This window comes from Mus caroli, unplaced genomic scaffold, assembly GCF_978045245.1.
Source record: "Mus caroli unplaced genomic scaffold, Mus_caroli_1 scaffold_11, whole genome shotgun sequence".
NCBI lineage: Eukaryota > Metazoa > Chordata > Mammalia > Rodentia > Muridae > Mus > Mus caroli.
The window spans coordinates 96,265,680-96,286,998 of NW_028227266.1; the positions used below are offsets into that span (position 1 = coordinate 96,265,680).

At 43.1% G+C, this 21,319-nt stretch overlaps 1 protein-coding gene across 1 annotated transcript in view; it reads right to left on the bottom strand.

Moving 5' to 3' along the window:
• Nucleotides 1-21,319, bottom strand: part of Clstn2 (calsyntenin 2) — a 597,099-nt gene that overhangs the window by 32,543 nt on the left and 543,237 nt on the right. The window contains exon 9 of the mRNA XM_085827931.1: nucleotides 11,710-11,872. Coding sequence (XP_085684057.1) covers nucleotides 11,710-11,872 — 163 coding nt within the window. The remainder of the gene's footprint in view (nucleotides 1-11,709; nucleotides 11,873-21,319) is intronic.

Here is a 21,319-nt window from a genome sequence, read left to right on the forward strand (position 1 = left end):
ACTAGCAAGATTTTGCTGAAAGGACCCAAATATAGCTGTCTCTTGTGAGATGATGCCGGGGCCTAGCAAACACAGGAGTGGATGTTCACAGTCAGCTATTGGATGTATCACAGGGCTCCCAATGGAGAAGCTAGAGAAAGTACCCAAGGAGCTAAAGGGATCTGCAACCCTATTGTTGGAACAACATGATGTACTAACCAGAACCCTGAAGCTCTTGTCTCTAGCTGCATTTGTATCGAAAGATGACCTAGTCGGCCATCAATGGAAAGAGAGGCCCATTGGACTTGCAAACTTTATATGCCCCAATATAGGGGAATGCCAGGGCCAAAAGAATGGGAATGGGTGGGTAGGGAAGTGGGGGACGCTATGGGGGACTTTTGGGATAGCATTGGAAATGTAATTGAGGAAAATATGTAATAAAAATATTAAAAATTAAAAAAAAAGAATGTTCTAAATCTTAAAGGAAATCAAATCTACACTTGAAAAATAACTGTATTTGTGTTTCACAGTCATTCCTTTAACTAATAAAATGAGTTAAAAAAAAAAGCTTCTATTTTTTTCTCTCAGAAGGTTTTCAATGAACTCTTGTTGTCTTTTTATAGAGAAGTCGCAGCTGCATAAGCCCCATTAGATTGGGATGGTAAAGGACAATGCAAAATGTGGGGCAGAGCTAGAAGAGGCACTTTGGGACCAAGTAGGACCCAGATGTATTCCCACTGTTGTACTTTGGGATATCCTCACCTTCAGGAGCAATCTGTCTTTATGTGTTAAACCATTTTGCCCCTTAGGTGGTTTTCTTGCCACATAAGGATTCTTTGCTTTGAATCTAAGACAAGTCCTTTGTTTAGTGTTGGGTTCACAGGAAATTCCAAAATAACAGTTGCTATGAGGAATGGCCTGAAATAGCCCTGGCCATGGGAGAACAATTTGGGGTTTTCTGATCTAGATGATTCCTTGTGGATAAAGTGTTCTTCCATAACACTCACATGTTCATGCCCTAGAACTCCCCAAAAGAGACTCCCAGATTGAGGGGTTGGTCCCTTGTGTTTAGATAGTGAGCTTTAGAAAGTGATTAGGTCATGAGGACTCTAATGAAATCATAAGTCCTTGAGGGATTTAATATATGAGTAGACTGTTGGGAGTTGGCAGAACTGTGGAGGGTGAGGCCTTGTTGGAAGATGCAGATCACTCTTCTCTGTTCCCTGGATGTCTTAGGAAGAACTCTGCTCCATCAGGAAGTTCAGCTTCACTATGGCCTGGAAAAAACTGGGCAGCCTGATCAGGGCCTGGAGACTCTGAAGCATGGGCCAAGATAAATCTGTCCTCATGTAAATATTTTTATTTTTTAGTATTTGTCAAAGAGACAAATGTCTGTCTTTTAATCCTGGGATTGGATATCTGGTATCTTTTGTTGACCTACAGAGAAGAGGATGAAGGCCTGAGCATGAATGATGGAGGTGCTATCTAGATACTCATCTACTTCCTGCCCACACTTGTCTCTACCTTTGAGCAGCAGTCAGTGAGTATCACTGCCTAGCTGTGACCTGTGTCCCAACACCATGAGAAGTCTCAACATATGACATCTCTTTGAGTCTTCATGAACCCCCTGGAAGACTGGCACTCATATAGGCATATATGGTAGTTTGAAAGGAAATGCCCCTACAAGCCCAGAGGGAGTTACACTACTAGGAGGTGTGGCCTTGCCATAGTACGTGAAGCTTGGCTAGAGTAAATGTGGTTTTGTTAAAGGAAAACTGTCACTGGGGGCAGGTTTTGAGGTCCCAGATACTCAAGCCAGGCCAGTGGCTCATTGTTCTCTTTCTTCTGCCTGCTCTTCCAGATGTAGGACTCTCAGCTACCTCTCCAGCACTGTGTCTGTCTGTGTGCCACCATGCTTCCTGCTATGATAAGAGACTAAACCTTAGAACCATAAGCCAGCCCCAATGAAATAGTTTCTTTTCTATGAGTTGCTGTAGTCATGGTGTCTCTTCACAGCAATGAAACCCTAAATAAGATTGCCTCCATATTAATAAAACTTAGGCTTGAAGTTGTAAAGTGTATGTCTCTACACTCCAAGTACATCTTCTATCATCTAGCCTTCCTTATCATCTCTCTTGAGTCTCCATCTCAAAGGCCAATGGCTGTGACTGGCTGGCTTGGTTACCAAGGTATCACGTTCTGTATTTTCAACTTAAGAATCCAAGATCTGTGATATACACTGTTTATGAGTCAGAAGTTTCTAGGAAATAGCTTTAGTGAGCAATGGGAGACATGCAGTATATTTGAAATACATTTTACCCAGTACTAGATGTGATACTAGATATTAAAAATAATAGACACACTGAAAAGTTTTTCTTCTTAATATTGAAGATGTCCACATGGATCGCACAGCTCCTCTGTCAAAATTTAGAATAAACATGGTCATGAATCATTTTAAGATAATAACAAAAAAATCTTAAATCTTTGTTTCCAGACATGATTTTGGATTCCTATCCATGATTTTGGATAAGCATTTCTAAAACATTTCCTGCCTGCCTAGTTTTAGGTTTATATAATTGTACATTGTGGGCTGAGATATTTAGAATTTATATTGAGTAGAAAGACTAGGTTAATTTAAAATATAAGAATTAGATGTTCTAAGATAATCTGTAATTTTAAGTCAGCATATGATTAATTTCTAAACAACATGTCTACTAGGTCAGAGAGAAAAAAAATAGCTAAATAGCTACCAATACGTCCTTGAAATCCACCAGGTTCTTTCATAAGCTGTTTCATTAATCACTAAGGATGAGGCAATCTTGGAGATCTTACGAGATCTTGGAGTTCTTTATATTTTTATTGGCTATTTCTTCCATCTCCCTTTCATTTATGCATGAGTCTAACCTTGCCACAGGAATGGCTGTAGAAGACCCCTAAGCTGAGTAGCTGTTCAAGTGTGGGCTGCAGAGGCATCCACCCTTCAAAGGCTGAGCAAGACCTGACAGTGGTCCACCTTTGGGAGGCACAGAGGAAGAGACTCTGGTTACTTCCAGGAGAGGTAGGTTTGGGAAATGGAGAGAATAAATTACAGAATGGGATCACATACAGCTGCTTTGGGGGCTAAGCCCCAGCAGGATATGTGATACCTGTATTGTGCTAGGTAGGCTGTCCATGGAGGGGCACACACAGAGAACAAAAGAAACACTACCAGTATTGATGTAGCACCATAGAAAGCAAGAAAATGCCAAGACAGCTATCAATCCGAAAGGACCATTAGTGACTGAGGACCAAAGGATGGAGAGGAACATCATTTCAACGAATAACCACACGGAAAGGTGACCAGTCCCACATTACCCTACAACTCTATAATCTCACCTCCAGAACCAACCAGCCATTACCCAAGGAAATGGAAAAAAATGCCAAACCTGGGGAGGTTAAAGCTCTCTCACTCACATGGAATGAAGCTTGAAATGAAACAAAGATGGGTATGGAAAAAACCATTTCCCCTTTGTGAGTTGAGAGTGTGGCCTGATACATGGGAGACTCTTTATATAAGGGAACTTTGCAGACAGGGTTTGATAGCTTTTCCAAGGTCATGTGGCCAGGACCAAGTAAAGCTAAGATTCAGCCTTGACCTATCCTTCTCTCTGCACATCATCTAATTAGATGTGGCTGAAAAAGTCCAAGGAAGACTTACTGGAGGGGCACAGTTTGAGACCGATATGGTGCTGGCACTGAGTACACAGTTATGCTGGATTCTGCAGACACTAACTGGCTTCAGGAGCAATTCCCAGGGCTGGGATGAAGAGTGCTGGGAAAGCCAGTTGTTTTGAAATCCAGCCAAACAGTTGGTCCCTCCAAATCTGTGGTTTGACTTCCACTGACTTAACCAGCCACAGATTGAAACCATTTAAGTAAGACTAAACGCAGAGAAGTCTTTTCCTTATCATTATTCTGCAAGCAGTAAGAATCATGACTGAGCATTTCTACCACGTTAGGTCTTACAAATAATCCAGAGTTAATTTGAAGTATATGGGGAGGTTTTTGTTATTTTTATGCAAAATACTCTACCACTTTATACGAGGAAGGTGAGTGTCTCTAATGTTTCATGCCTGTATAGCATCTGGGCACCAAGCACGCACAGATACTGAAGGACAGTGTTATTTGGCATCCATGATCTGATGCAGCCAGTCCTATTCCGAAACAGAGCATTTAATTTAATGTGAACAAAGAGCTGAATATCCACCACCCATTGTCCCAGCTTTGTCTTCTGAGAGGTGGGGTCTATTCACTGTAAATACAGCTGTAAGAGAAACTCAAGGTAGAAGAGCTATGTAAGGTGAAGGCACCACGTCCAAGTCTCCATCTTATACAAAGGTATTCAGGAAGCTACTGCCTATCCTTCTGTCTTTCCCTCTGCTGTTTAGTCTAAGAAATACATGGGGAAGAGAGGAGGCCGTGCTTTCTTTTGCTTGAGTCGAACACTGCTCTTTGCAAGGCTTGTGGATGGGGATGCCCCTCAATGAACGCAATTTCACGGATGGTCAACTATCAATTTTGAGCAATGCAAATGGCCAGACTGTCTGAAATCTTGCTTTCTCCTTTTTTCCTCATTTCAGTGATGGAGACACCCATGGAATGCAAAGACTAAGTGAAGTGTGTAATAGACCCTCACAAGCTGCAGCTTTCAAGCTATGTGCATATAACCCCAAAGGGGGTTCACAGAGCTATAAGTTGCAGGTGACTTGCAAAGAAAAATGATCTGTCATCAGAGCTGGCCATGACACATTCTCATCAAGCTTTTTTTTTTAAACTTTTTTTTCTAAAACTAAAACAAAACAAAACAAAACAAACAAACAAAAAAAAAAAACCTGAAGTGTACTCTTCCCTTGCTTTCACAGTAAACATTTAAATGACACCATAGAGAACAAAACATATGACTTAGTATTGACACCAAAAGTCAGACCCCTGAAACCGAGGACCTAAATTGATGGAGTCACAAGGTTGCTCATGTGTCATCCACAATATTGATTTCACTCTCCAGACAAAGAAATTGAGAGTCTCGAGTGGCAGAAATGTCAGTGGTGGCAAGGGTGTAGAGTTCCCTTCCGGTCACTGGAGCCTAGCCTTTTCCTATGACAGCCTGATGCCCGATGGCTCTGAAGTCATCTTTAGGTCTCAGCTGGACCTCATCAGGACTCTGAGATAATGTCAGGCACATCTGGGAACTGATTTGCCCCAGATTCTACCAGCCTCTAGAGTCTCCTTTGACGGTGGTTATCTAGTTCTGGTAGTACTTCTCCATATTCAGGTCCAGGTGCTATGTTGCCCCTGGCCAGATGCAGAGTGGGGTATGTTTTATGCCAGGCTACATGTTGTTGAGCTGTCTATAGCAGAGCCCACCTAAGGTGCTCAGCACAGTGCATAGTGCACGCCAGCAATGAACACATGAGGGCTAGGAGTCGGGTGGTTTGTGCTGCTTCTTAAATCTGACCTTGGCCTCCTTGTAGAAGGGGCATCTGTGAGAATGCAGTTCCATGCGGATTCCTTAGGGAAGGAATGCTGCCTGGATAGAAAGCAGTCTATGCTAGTGTGTTCTCTCTCTCTCTTTCTCTCCCCCCCCCCCGCACACACACCTCTCTCTTTTTTCAGAATTGGAGACCCGAGGGATACCGAATAACTTGAACACAGACTTTATTAACAGAAATTTGTATTAAATTAGACCAAGCTCATTAACTGGAGGGATGTAGTCCAATTGTCTGCACTGATTCTAGACTCTAGCAAGAGGTCAGGGATGGGGGGAGGGAAGACCTGAAAATGTATAACAAATCTCAGGCTGCACATGGCTCTAGGGGCATGCAAGACTCATAAGCCATTGCTTACAGTCCTCGGGCTATGTCTGCCTTTTGATCCCTTGGAGGCCATTCTTTTCTTTGTCTTCACTTCAAAGTTCCAATGAGGGTCTTGTATCTGTCCCCATTTAGCCTCTATTTTTAGAAAATATTCTTCTTTGTTTCCCATTGCTTTGTTAAGTGAAGGATAGGACTCAGCAAGGATAGGGTCCAGGATGGAACAGGAGTAGTCTTCCTACCCCAGATCAATAGCATTCTTAGGAATGGGGCATCAAGGCTGTATATTCTAGAAAGGCCAGGATTTTCTGCACTGGAAGAGAACATCTTGGCAGAGACAGGGTTAGTGGTTACAAAGAAGAGAGCCACAGGTGGGGACCCCTATGCTGAAACACATCCAAGAGAATGGGGATCAGATGTGGAGCAGGGTAATGTATGCTTGAGTGTGCCTCTATAGCTCTTCACACATGTAGCCACCTGATAAAAAAAGATCACCTGTCACCCCAGATGCCTAACTCACAAAAGGGAAGTCAGAGACAGTCTAGCACAGGATAGATGACCTGGCCTGCTGCACCCTGTAGAATCTTCTAGAAACCTCAAGACTCTTGAAGACACTGTTATGAATTGGCAGCCATCTGACTTACCTCTCTATACAAGCAGCCTACACAACCTGGATAGTCAGTAGTTGTAGATGTCCAGGGTGTGGCTATCTGATTTTTCATAGTCTGTGGACTTGACCTCAATTGACTCTAAGTTTTATTCTTACAAGTAAAAACCTAAGGAAAAGGAGTTGACTTGGCCTTTAATTGATCTACCATGTTGTGCCCTGCTGTCCTTTGAATTTTTCATCTCTGGGTTCATAGATTAGAAGCTTGGTTCCCAGAGGGGCAATGCTGACGAGTAGCTGGACATTTAAAATCTGAGATCTAGCAGATAACCATAAGACTGATCTCTTCCCGTGCTTTGGATTGGAGTTTTACCATGTCACCTTTTATGCTTGCATATTCTTTTACCCTCATGATGCTATGCATCATGAGGTGACACAGCCAGGGGGCCCTTGCCAGAGCTAAGGCCATGCTTTTTGGAATTTGTTAATGTAAATGGAGGACCCGAAGGCTTTCCTTGCAATTATGTGATGCTGCGTGGACTAGGCCTCACTGGCAACGTTTCTTAAGTGTAAATGAAGTCTCATTTTTTTAATTACTTTTAAAAATCCCAGCGAAAATGAAGTCCCACTGATTGCATGGCTTTCAAATTCACTAACAGGACACTGGAGGCTAATTGGGTCTGCGGAACACAGACCAGCAATGGGGCTGTTGCCAGCTCCCAGGAGAAACCAACACGCAGAGTCAATCCAGTCCGTTTCTATTCACTTTGTCCAAGCCCAACCAGAAATTTCACAAATGAGAACAAGTCCCCTAGCCAACCTCAGAAGCACCAGAAAAGCTCCCCAGGTTTGCAAGCCCAAGGCAATTAGAGGGGCCTATGCAGAGCTTTGTGCTATGTAGGTAAGCAGGCAGCAGAGGATGAGTACTATGGAGATGAGGCCTGCTCCACAGGTCATTAATTTCACAGCACTGCATCTCATTGGAAGAGCTTTTGATATGTCCTATGCAGACAGAAACATGGCTCCCAGAAGAATGGAGGAATTCATAGAAATCCAAATTCTTTAACACGGCAGTAGAGTGTCCTGAGACTTAATTTCAACTTCTTTCTTCATCCTCTCCTCCATCCTTCCTGGGACATGTACACTACAATGTTAGGGGAGATCTGAGCATCCTCACGCCTCCTACTCTCATCCCTTCTTTGTGTGGTCTAACTCATTCGGGATTCTAAAGATGGAGATTTGGGGGAAATGTACTATATTGTGTTGCCATTTCTCATAGGGAAAGTACTCAAGTATTCTCCATGTTCCCCCAAACCTCATGAATGCTTTTCTATCCCTGTCTTCTACAAATTCTCCTGATAAACTGTTCTTCAGTCTTCTTTTTGACTTATGCATGGGCCTTGGGAAGGCAGAGTCTGTGTATAAGGGCTGGTCCTAGGGGAGGTGAGGGAAGTAAGGGAATGGAGAGACCCTTAGGATACTTGGGGCCACAGTGTTAGAGGAGGCCTGTCTCTGGTAGATTTCCTATTGTGTCAGATTTAGATGAAAGAAAAGAAAAGGAAGATGGAGGAAGACTGGAAGATATGTTAAGGTGACACATCCATTCACACAAAACATGCCACACACATACAGGTTCCCCATGGAGCCTCAAGAGGTGGGCTTTACTCTTACTTGATAACTTAGAGATGAGAAACTTAGAAGCACAAAGATGCTCCTGGCATCGTCATGATACTTGGTTTCAAATTATTTCAGATGTGTGGGAACAAAACAGAACAAAATTGGTATGGAACCAGACACATGGACAAAAAGGGAAGAGGACACAGGATCCAGAGATAAACCCAGCCACCTATTGCCACCTATCCCAGAACAGATGGCAAGAGCATGAATTGAGGAGGACCAGCCTGCCCCACAAACAGTGCTAAGGAAATAAGACATCTTCAGGGAGTAAATGCAACCTGGACTCTCTACTATTGATCTTTCTGCATTAAAAAAATAAAAAAAAATGAATCAAAGGCTCAAAAGTTTCACTCTTCTAGAAGAAAACATAACAAATATTCAAGATATTGGCACAGGCAATGATTTCCTGAAAATGAGTCAGCTAGCCCAGCAAAGAAAAGCCAGAACTGACAAATGGGATTATATCATATTAAAAAGCTGCTTTGCAGCCAAGGGAAAAAAAATCCAACCAACCAACCAACAAAAACAAACCAAACCAAACCACCACTGCAGCAACCAATGCTGCCGCCTCCACCACCACTACCACCACCACCATCACCACCACCACCACCACCACCACCACTACCACCACCACCACCACCACCACCAAAACCCAAACAACCAAACAACCAACCAAACAAAAATCCCCGGCAATGAAGAGACAACCTACACAAAAGAAAACCTTTGCTAGCTAGCCATCTGACAGGAGATCAATATGCAGAATACATAAAGAACTCAAAAGAACAAATAATTTCATCAAAAAATTATCAAATGATTTGAAGAGATAGTACTCAAAAGAAACGCTACAAATGACTGGTAAATGTATGAAAATTACACAGTCACATCAGTCTTCAGGAAAGAGCAAATTAAACTTTGTCATTAGGATGTACTACTCTGACACATATATCTGGAGAAACTGACATCGGTGCACAAACATGCAAACCTATGTTTATTTTAGCACCACTTACAACAATTAACATACAGAATTTATCCAAGTGCCCACTAACAGATAAACTATATAAGGAAAACACACACACACACACACACACACACACACACACACACACACACACACACAGAGTGGAATATTATTTAGGACATTGAGGAATGACATTATGCTATTCTTAGGAAAATGGAGAGAACTGAGATCATGCTAAGAAAAATGAGGCAGACACAGACAACTATCATATCTTCTCTCATATGTGAAAACTAGGAAGAAAAGAAAAAGCAAATGGCTCCAAAAGATCCTGTGGGACACAGAGGAATTAGGATCCTGTGTAAATATAGCCAGCAAGGGGTGAGGCTGGGATGTAACTCAAACTCAAGATTTCCAACTCCAAGGCTGCTCTCTCTTTGCTGCTTCTTGGAGAAACATGCAACCATTCATAAGAGGAAGGCAGTTTTTGTGTTTTGCAACGATGAGGCTATAGAAAGTAAAAAGCTTACAGGACCAGCATTTATATAGACCAACTTCTTGGTGGCTGCTGTACTTGCTTGGGTCCCACACTGATGCTGAAGCAGACAAGAGCTTGATAAAGAACACCAAGACACAAGAACTAATTAACTGAGAATTAGAGCATGCTGTCACAGCGAGACACCAGCCTATTCCAAATGATCCAGGCATCATCTTAATTATTTACAGAGTCACTGTAGATTTGGTGGGACTGCTTCCCCATCCCGGGTGGCAAGCATCTAACTGGAAAGCAGTAGCTGTAACTGACTTGCGTAAGTAGAGGCTGGCTGCAGATCAGAGTGACAAGAACCCTGATGTGATCTCAGAGGGCAACCAGGAATGAATCATGGTAAAGTCTGTAGTAGGATGTACCTCCAAGTGTCTTTTCTTATAGGGTTTCCCCAGGGTGTGCTCAGAATACCTCTGTTGGAATCTGGCTGGGGCACTGAGTCACACCATGGTCCCCACTTCACCACAGCTATGTCCAGTGATTAATGTTTTCAACCTCAAAGTGCCTTTCTCTTTCTTTTTTGGTTTCATGGGTCCTTGCCATAAGGCACAGTCTTCTCCTGGTAGCCTGGGGGAACCTATGATTCTGGAAAGACTCTTGTGCCCAAGTCCTGTAAAATGTTAACAGGGCTTAAACCCTTGGGTGAAACATGTCATACATGATATGAGCAGTCTCAGCACAGGAACAGCTATTCTTGTTCTTTGCTTGCCTGTATCTGTTCCCTGACTTTTGCTTTCCATGGCTACAGTGTTTACTGCATGCTTCTCTTTCTATATTTTGTCCCACGAAGCTGCCCTGAATCACTCTGTACCCAGCACACCAGGGCTTGTGTATTCCCAAGTCACCCCTGAGTCAACTGATCCACAGAGAAGAAATTATTATACTATTGGTCTCTGACATTTGTATATTGTTCAGGTAGCTCAAGAATATGTCTTTAAAAGTTGTGTCTTGCACTTTACATTTACAGACTTAAAAATTACTAAACAGACCTTTAAAATTACTAAACAATGGTATACCAACTATTTGCATGGTATTTCTATTGTCTTATAGGCTATATGTAATTTAGAGAAGATTTAAGGTATATTGGAGTCTGTCCAGGGGTTATATGCAAGAACAACATCACCATCTCGAGCAAACCTTTAATGTCCATGTGAAATATGGGAACCAATTTTTTTTTTGTAAATACTAAGAGCCGGCTTCATTAAGTATGCCTCTCTCCTCATGGTCCTGTGGTGAACGGCTGAAGTTACAAATCTTGCAAGCTTCCATTGGATCCATCAGTACAAGGCTGGGTCTTACCTCAGAGTCTGATATGCCTACTTGAGAGCATCCTCCTTATCTGCTAGTCACCCTCACAGAGCTTTAAAGAACCCTCAGTACTTAGGGAAGAAGAAACAGACTCCATCTGAGCTGAGTGAGATACAAGGCTGTGTGCACTGAAAACCCCTTTGCCCATCTCCAAAATGGAAATGGGGTTGAATTTGGGAGTTAGAAGAGAGGCATGATTAAGGAAGAGTAGAAGAAACAGACTTATTTATGGGTGATGTCAACCAAGGGCCTCTGTCTTAAGAGGTGAGGGACAGGGCTAAAGCAAGGCTCAGGACTGAGTGCTGAGCACACCCCGAGAGTGGCCGCGATGACCTCATGGCCTATAGACAATTTGCTTCGCATAGCTCTGGTCGTGTAGATGCCAGGGGCTTAGACATTTGAGTGATAATGAGATCCTTGGTTTCTAAGCAACCTTGAGACAATTTCAGTCAAAGATTGTGTATTCCACCCTTCCTACATGCAGCTACAGATTTGAATCAGTTAAGATTCCAAAATAATACATAGCCTTGGTAACTCAGAGGCAACCATGAATTTGTCTAGGTTGATGTAAAAGAAAAAAAAAACCATTCTCAAGCTAGGTGTTCCATTATTACTTAGGGCTGGTGTCTTGATCAATGCTTATATTTTAAGTACTGTTTTGTTAATAAAGGGCTAATGACTTTTTTTTTCTGGCTAGCTTTTATGTTACCCATTCTTCCTTTTTTTCTCTATCAATCTCTCCCATGGACAGCACACAGAATTGAAAGAGGGCTCTACTCAGGGTTACCTTGCCAACAGGCGCCGACAGTAAGTTGCATGGCTATGTGAGATGGGTGAATGGGCCAGTCATTAGTCACCAGGTATGGTTCATATGTTGCTCCATCCATGTACAGGGTGACCACAGGGAACTCCACATTGATGACATAGTAATGCCACTCTTTGTCACAAATCTAATGGGGGGAAAAGAACACACAGAGAGAAGCAACACTTAAAATTAAATCTACAATGCATCACCAAACAGCCCTTTAAAATCTCATTCTGAAAGGAGACAAAGATGTTTTGGGGCCAACAATTATTAGCTCAAAGACTCAAAGAACATCATTTTGACATATATTACACATCGAGGTTATCAGACACAATGAGAAGAATCCATAGGGTCTAATCATCGGCTGAATCCAGCTGTCTGTCAGTGTTTACAGGACTGGCTCCAGGAAACAATCTGAGTTTAAAATCTGCAGATGCTTAAGTTTCTTCTATAAAATGGCGTTACATTTGCACATAACATACGCATATTCTCCTGTGTATTTTAAATCAACTCCAGCTTACATATAATACCCAATGCAATGTAAGTTCTTTAAATAATTGCTCAGCTGTATTGCTTAGAACTAACAACAAGAAAAGGAAAAGGCTACTCATATTCAATATGGGAGCAATTCCTCAGTTGGGTGGATGCATGGATGCAGAACCTTCAGGCAAGTAGGGTGGACTACATTTGGAAATGGGAAGAAACAACATTCTGTTCACATAATTACACCTACTTAGTTAGGCTTACACATTTTTGATGGATAGGTTAGAGTGTCTGCTTACATTTATTTGAATAAAATTTCACTTACTTTTTCAATATAGAAAAAAGTGTAATTGAAAATATTTTTTTCTAAGTCTTGGGTTACATGGAGCTGTACAAAGAATGAAAGTAAAGATAGATGAGAAGAAAGGACAGTGAAAGAAGAAAGCAGCAGAGCAGTTTGAATTCAGGGTTAGAGAGGCAGACGAGGAAAAAGGAAGAAACAGGAACCCCAATGAATCAGGGCCCCGAATCCTGATGTTTCTATGTTAAGCATCTGAGAAGCCAGTGTAGTGTAGCCCTTTCAATTCTAGGAAGGTAAACTTCAAGAGAGACAGATTTTCTAGGAGAACTCCACCCTCCTCTATCTTGGTGTATCTAGGGAGGCAGAGACGGGCCACAAATGGAACCTTCTGGCCTGCACTGGGAACTGGCTACTTGTAAGATATGTCCTTTCACAACCGGCCATACTCAGAAGTCCTGTCTTTTTCCAGGATTGGGAACCAGCATCAATGGACTGGTAGAATTTCAGGGGAGATGGTGATGTTATGCTGATGGCTGATTTTAACTGTCACCCTCACTTGGTTGAGAAACACATTGGGGAATCCATGAAGCATACCTGTGGTGTATTGTATCGATGAGGCCATTTCTAGAGATCATTGCCATATAGCTCCATAGGACTCTTGATCTAATGAATGAATTAATCCCTTAATGGATTTATTATATGGCCATATTTTAGGAGGTGGTGAAAGCTTGGGTTGTGGGGCCCAGTTGGAAGGAGAGGTTTCTAGGAGGGTATCCTTGGGACTGTATTTCACCCTGGACATTTCCTTTGTCCTTTCCTGACAGCTAAGGATGGCTCTGTTCTGCCCTTCCCTTTCTCTTGTGAAGTGCTGACATCTCAGAAAGAAGGAGCAAAAGCAGCTCTCTCCTTGTTGTAGGTATTCGGTAACAGTGGTGCAAAAGTAACTGAACCAGGAGGAGTCACAGTTCCTGACCCAAGAGACCAGACGCACACTGTACAATTTATAACAAAACCATGGGCAGGGAGGCAGGAACCAGAAAAGGCAGTGGGACTAGTGAACAGTGCTCCCCTCCCTCTGTGCAGGCCCCGGGCTCTCTCCTTTGTGTTCAGTGTCCTCCGTTCCCTCTGCATCCCATGGGATCCTCTGAAGTGTGTCTCGTCTGTATCTTCCGCTCTCCACCACCCGAGCTACAGATGGCAGGGGAGGCTGATGAGTTCTCCATGAAGGTGACCCCAAGGTGAGGGCTTCAAAGCCTCCTTCATCCTGCACTGGATTAAATGTGCTGTTTCCCATGAATAGATAACACCAACAGGGATGCTAAATGGTCTTTTCCCTTTCATTTTGCAATAAGAAATTTCCCCTGATGTTCTTTTTTATATTGTCCCATCTCATGCCTCAGAAAATTACTCCTTTTGATGCCTGTTAGTCTGATAAAGCCTAAAGACTATTTTAGGGTCTTCAGTAGGCAAACAGGAAGGGTTCAGGCAGTTCACTCCAACGTCTTGTTGAATTCAGTGAGAGTCCTCAACTCGGTTTACACTCCACACTTTATTGATGTCTTGGATCAGACCCTGTCTGGAGGTTGAGATTTTGGGTTGACTAAAGTGTATGCTCCCAGATTATAGGGGCTGTACACAGGAGAACTTAAGAGTGAGGAACCAAGGGAGTATTTAAATGAAGTACTCCACCCAAGGGATCTCAGTGCACCCTTGTTCAGAGTTGGAGTCTAAGATAGTCAGGCATCAAAAGCTACCTGGAAAATGGTTTACATCCTGGGGATTATCCAAGAGGTATCAGGAAGCTGCTGGCTAGGTCCAGGGAGATATGAAGTATTCTTGAACATATGGAAAGTAAGGCAGGCATCAGGGATGGCCTTGTAGCTAGTGTATGGGTGCTCTCTGACCTGGGTCCCTCACCACCCTCCCAGCCAGCAACCATTTTCCCTGTGCATGCGTCGGTTGATTCCCATGTGCTTCAGTCCATCCTATCACACCTGGGGTGACTGAAGATGAAGGAGAATGGTCCTCTGTTCTTAAATTCCTCAACATTCAGCTTTTTCATAAGCCAACAGAAAAAAAGTTCCAAGGAAAAATCAGGACCATTTCACATCTTCAGAGCAGCACTGAACAGCACTGTCCTTCCCAATATTGTAGTTTGTCCTAGATGCATTTTCTACAGTTTTGCTGAATGGTGCTTCATTGAGAGACAGCTTCCATGACACCTTTCATAATACAATGAACCTCTGTCCTGAACTAAGTCTCCTAGTGGGGGTGAAAGGGCTTTTCCACCCTCATTAGCACATCCAAGACTCCTAGCAGCCTCAAATATGCCTATAATATGCTTTCAACCTTGAAGATGGGAACATTTCTATTACAGTATTCATATAAAACCCCAAGAAACAGTGGCTGTGAAAGCAGCCTGTGTGGATCACACTGTTTTAACGATTTGAGAGTTTGCATCTATCAGTTAATGTTGGCATTAAAATAACAACTTCACAAACCCCACTGTAAGTGGCCATGTGATGTGGATATGGATATTCTATAACATACTTAACTATTCTCTCATTATCAGATTAGTTTTATAACAGCAATTACAAATGATGCTATAATCAATTTCTTGGGCATAAATATTTGTCTCCATTTCTGATTATATCCTTAGGAAAGATTCCTGGAAGGGGACTTAATGGTTCAAATATTATAGCGATTTTCAAGGTTCTTGATACATATGATGATTTTTTCCAGCTAAAAATTGTTACTCTTTATTCTTTTACCCACAGAATGTGAGAAGCTCCTGTATTGTACCATTGCCATATTAAGCTCCCCAAAAGGGCAAAATCCTAGACATTTGTGAAGGAACACATCTTGTCCCATTTTTGTAATGAGTCACAAAAGATGGTACAATTTATGTATTCCCAAATCAAAACAGAGGCTACTACCTATGTGAGGAGCAGTCAAGGTTTACAGGAACAAGCAGAACTGTACTCACGAGCTCTTAATTGGACATCCAAACAGTGTTTTAGTTCATACCAAGCTTATGGCTGCAGACTTGTCCCAATGAGCTATGTCAGCAGCTGAAGGAAATGCCTAATTAGAGTTTCATAAATGTGGATCTATGATCAGGAAGAGACCCACGTTGACCTTAGCTAGAACGGCTGGGGCAAACTGTAATTGAAAAATGATCGAGCCGGGAGGCAGCAGAAATAGAAGTATTGCTACATAGGTCAACCAAGACAAGGAAACTAGGCAAAGTGACCTTTCCTTAGGGGAGAGTCAAATTTTAATTTTTAACCGTGTGTGTGAATCACTGATGCATCTAACTGGCTGGATGCCCCGTGGAATGGATGCCCAAGGCATGACCTAGACAAGCTACTTCCTTTTCAGTACCCCTGCAGATGTGATTCTATGTTAGGTGGCCACAGCTGCTCTTTAGATAGTAAGTGGAAAAGAGGCTAGAGATCCAGAGACGCACACCTAGGAAGGGTATGTTGCTTAGAAGATTGTCTTCAGAGCTCCTGGCAGTCTGATTCAGTCTGATTCAGGGCCAAGTTGGAAGCTCTGGCTTAGTTTCTCCATTAAATCAGGTATTTTTTTTTAATGCAGCTATTCAGTATGGGACGCAGTGATTTGCCAACTTCTGTGTCAATTACTGTGTCTATTGAGGTTGGGAAAGAGCCTTATGGAATAGATTCTTTGCCTTCAGGGTTTTCAACCTAACGGGGAGGGAGGGAGAGGGGGGAGAGGGAGCTAAGGGCCCACCTATGAAAGTATTCCAATATAATATGGATTGAATCAAGTGTTGTAACTCAGGTGAGGAGCACTTCAAGGTTCCAGAGAATGGAGAGATCTTTCCAGCTGGGAGAAAGTAGAATTCCGGGTGAATACCATAGCAGTGTTAAGATTTCATTGGGCATAGAAGGTATGAATAAATTTCAAGCAAATGAAGCAGAAACCTCTTATTCCTTTAATCAGTCTCCTTTTCCCCTCCCACTGTTGGAGGCACCAGTTTGGCAGCATATGGAGTCTAATTCTTTCAGTCATTTCTATAGAGGCTTGCAAAAAGCATAGCCTATTTTGTAAAAAAAACAACCTGAAAACCTAGCTAGTGCTTCCAGTCCGACTGAGGTATTGATAAAAGGCTTCTAACATCCTGAAATTCATTGTCATCCTAGGTCTGTGAAAGGAGCCAGCTAAGCCCCTGTGTGTGTGTGTGTGTATCTGTGTGTATATCTGTGTGTGTATGTGTATATGTGTGCATGTGTATGTGGTGTGTGTGTGTGTGTATGCATGTGTGTATATGCTTGTCTATGTATATATGTATACGTATGCATGTGTGTATATATGTGTACATGTATGTGGCGTGTGTCTATGTGTATATATGTGTGTGTGCATTTGTATTGTATATGTGTGTATGTGGTGTGTGTATATATGTGTGTGTATTTATGTGTGTGTGTATGTGGTGTGTGTGTATGCATATGTGTGCATGTGGTGTGTGTGTATGTATGTGTGTGTATGTGGTGTGTGTGTATGTATATGTGTGTATGTGGTGTGTGTGTGTGTGTGTGTGTGTGTATGTATATGTGTGTATGTGGGGTGTGTGTGTGTGTGTGTGTGAGAGAGAGAGAGAGAGAGAGAGAGAGAGAGAGAGAGAGAGAGAGAGAGGTATTAGGGAGATGAAGGCAGCAGACATGGATGCAGATTGTGGTAAGACTGAATGTTTGAGAGAGGTGAGGAGCATGAGCTGAGTCTGCAAGCATCCTTTGGAACTGGAGGACTGAGGACCCGTGTTGCCTTTATTCTGTAGGCAACAGGAAGTCTGGAGGTCTCTGGGTGGGGGAGGGGATGGCAGTCATACCAACAATCAATCTTGGAACATGCTTTCCATCTGTAAGCAGCTTTCCATATTCTTGCTTAGGCTACTCAACTCCCTGCTAAAGCAGGAGGATCAATTCTGCTCCAGGGGGCTTTTGAAAAGAGAGTAAAAGAAACGACATGGCTTCCTATCACAGGGAGCTTGTAAAGTTATCGGAGTTGGAGGTGACACTCAGGCCACTGTGTGCTTCGATGCTTAGCTTCCTGTCCTTTCATGTCACACAATGGCATCACATTCCATGACACGAGGACCTTGAGCAGAGAGACTTGGCTGCTGGACACTGGGCTCACATGTCAGGTTATCCTCGAACAGCTGCACCTGGAGATTCTACAGGCACATTAAATGTACTGTGTCCCAAACTAGGCTTGCAGTGCTCCCCTCCCACGCCAGCCTAAACATGCTCTCTGTGTCCCTGTCTCATGTGATCTGTCATCTAAGTCACCATGTGACACACAGCTTCTCCCACTCTGCCCTCTATGGTTACTTTATTGTCTTGCTTTGATGCTTCCACTTGCCCTCTCTCCCATCCATCCCTCAGCACCCAACTCCTACCCCATACCTGCCATACTTGCTAGAGAGAGCACAGAGGCAGAGAGAGAGCAGAAAGAGAACTGAGGAGGCAGCCTGATACAGAAAGCAAGGTGGAGACGCTTGACCAATGGAGGGTTCTGTAGCAATGGAATGATATAAATTTGGGTTGGTCAGCAAAACCAGTTTTCCCTGAGGCTTGTAGGAGACACAAAATGGGATGGACAAGGAAACAAGACAAAGGAGCAGGAGAGAATCCCCGTGGACCAAGTCTGGGGTTCTGGAGTAACTGGTTTGTGTGACATAGCTTTCTTTTTATTATTAATTGTTTAGGATTTCTGTTCTGAACTTTGGGAGAAAAAAAATCTCTTCAATTCTTAGATGCAACAATAGTTAGGTAAGATTAAAGATAATAGTATCACTCATGATAATAGTATCACTCATGATAATAGTGTCACTCATAATAATAGTATCACTCATGATAATAGTGTCACTCATAATAATAGTATCACTCATGATAATAGTATCACTCATGATAATAGTATCACTCATGATAATAGTATCACTCATGGGGTTGTTTGAGTTCAGTGAAGGCACCTAGTTCACTGAACTCAAAAATATATTTAGCACATATTTCTAGTCTTTCTGTAGGGATAATCTTTGTGCACTGTGTAAAGCATCACAAGTCAATAAAAGGCTGATGACCAATAAACGTCGGTGAATTAGAAGGTGGGACATCCAACAGAGAGAGATTCTAGGAAAGAGTCAGGCACGGGAGATTTGCTATTGAGGCATGGAGAAAGTCAGACATATGAAACTGAGGTGAAGTACCCAGTCATGTGGAAGGACTTAGACTAGTATAAATAGGCTAATTGAGTTATGGCTTACTTGAAGAACAATCCTAGATTAAGGCATAATCATAAATATATAAACAAGTCTCTGTGTCCTCTTTCAGGAGTTGGAAGATGATCAACCCATGGCATCTTTCCTCATCTAAAATACACTGAGATGCTGGGTAAAATATAATGCTAGTAGTAAAATAAACAAGACTAAGCTATCTGTGGAGAGAGCTCTTCAGACATCAAACACAAAGAAACTAGAGATGACAATTGAAGCTGATGACTGCTGAAGGTTGTGCCCCCTCCCTTGTCTGTAGGAGTCTCAAAGATCCTTGAAGAGAATGGACATTTAGGTCCTTGGACCTTGGCAGAAAGAAGACGTGTGCTCAGATACTTGCATGAAGTTTGTACTGTGAGGGGGCAGCTTGAAGCCTGGATCCCAGGACAAATACTGCTGCTGATGTAGGGCTGAAGGGTGGAAGCCAGCCAAGGACGTTGTCTCCTAGGCTTGCTCTATGCCTGGGCATCAGGTCCAGGTGCAGACAGCTGACACAGGATGGAAGCCCTGAGCTCAGACACTAACTTAAAACACCTCCGTAAAGTCCATAGAGCCCTTAGAAAGACAAATTCAAATACATTAATCATGGATGGGATGGATAACAGGACTGATGAGCTAGAACCAAGAGGGAATTGTGTAGCATCTCCACCCTGCCTCTCTTGTTGCTAATCCACTTAAGATGCTCCCAGGGGCTCACCTGCACTTCTGCCAGTGTGCTTCCTGTGGAGCTGGACTGTGACAGGTCAGATAGTATCCACTGGGCCTTCTGTCAGAAAGCTGACTCAGGACCACAGGAGCTCAGGGACAGGGATATAGTGGATGGCCTGTGTCCAGGAGACTATCCGTGTTTGAAATTTGTTTGAGCAACATTTGGGCAAATTGCCAAAACAATCCTGAAAACTGCCCTTGCAACTTGTATTTGGAGCACATAAATAAAGAATTGCTCAATATGCAGGATTTCAGTTACTCCACAGGGACCGAAAAACACACTAGTCCTTTCTTAGACACTGGTGGTGTGCTGGGCACCCTGACACCCTGAAACTGGCATGACACACTCTTCTCTCTCTCTCTCTCTCTCTCTCTCTGTCTCTCTCTCTCTCCTCTCTCCATAGTTAGATGGTTCATTTGCTCATTCATTGGTTTATTCATTCATTTATTCATTCTTTGTTTTCAGTCCAGTGCCTTCCAAGGATTCTAATTAGATCTCCCTCCCCAATCCCTGGATGATGCCCGCTTTGGCTCCCTTCATGTTTCCAGTTACCATTTGTGTGTGTGTGTGTGTGTGTGTGTGTACATTAAAGAGCCCAGTGCAATTAGTCACTCCATTAATTAAAAGATTTTTCCCTCGCCCACCTTGGGGCCTATAAAGTCTTCAGAACCCCATGAAGGAAGGGTTAGTGGAGTTGGGTAGGAGTCAAAGGTCAGAGCCAGTGAAGCCCAGATTGAGCCTTCCCAGTGCTTGGGCTTAGTCTCCAGCTCAGGAATCTCAAGGACCCCATTTGTCATCACTCAGGAAAATGTTCTTCTTTGACTCTTTAAGGCTTTGACTTCCAACTAGGAGTCTACAAAATGCTGCCTTGCAAGATGTACCTACCATACAGATGCTCTTTGGAAAAACCTCACCTAATTCAGCTCTACAGGTTGGTTTCCACAGGATTTCCAAAGCATGGTACTAGGCTCATAGGCAACAGCACTTCTTGGGAACTTGCTAGGCAGGCAGACTTCGCTGGGGCCGCCAAGCCTACTCCCTACTTCCAACAAACCAGAAGCTCCAGGGTGGTGCTTGCTTGGCAGGCTGTTTCAGCAAGCCTGTGGTGTGGGCAGTGAGAACCTCCACTCAGAGATACAGTGGAGGTAGGGTAATCTCTGTCAGGTTGACTACAGTTAAAACTGGGCTGTGCCTCTGGGTCTGTCTGTGTGGCTCTTTCTAAGAGAGGTTTCACTGAGGGAAGACCCGCTCTGAATGTGGGCAAGCCCATCCCATGGTCCCAGGGTTCCAGACTGAATTATAGGGAAAGAGTTGAACATTCGTCTCTCCCTGCTTCCTGACTGCAGAGACTTTGTGCTCCCCTATCTTATGCCACAGCCACCACAGCCAGAGCTGCCAGCCCACCTTCCTGCTGGGATGGGCTCAACTCTTGAACCCCGAGGCAAAATAAAACCTCTGTAAGTTGCTCTTGTTTGGATTATTATTATTTTTCTATAACAAGGAAAAGGTAAGTAACATAATTTCAGACGCTTACTTGTTTTCTTTCTTACGAGGCACTTATAATAAAAATTCCCAGAAGAGTGCTGCAAAATTCATTCCATTTTTCCCAACACATGTTTATTGTATTTTCACTACGTCTCAACACTTCCTGGTCCCAGGACGAGGAAGTGAATTACATGGCATTGTCCCTTCCCCCATCACCAGAAGCTGGGACTCCCATGTTCTTCCTGCTGCTTTTCTGGAACTCTAGGATGATCACCCTAAGACAAATGCCTGTCCTTGGCGGGTCACACTTTCTTCCTCT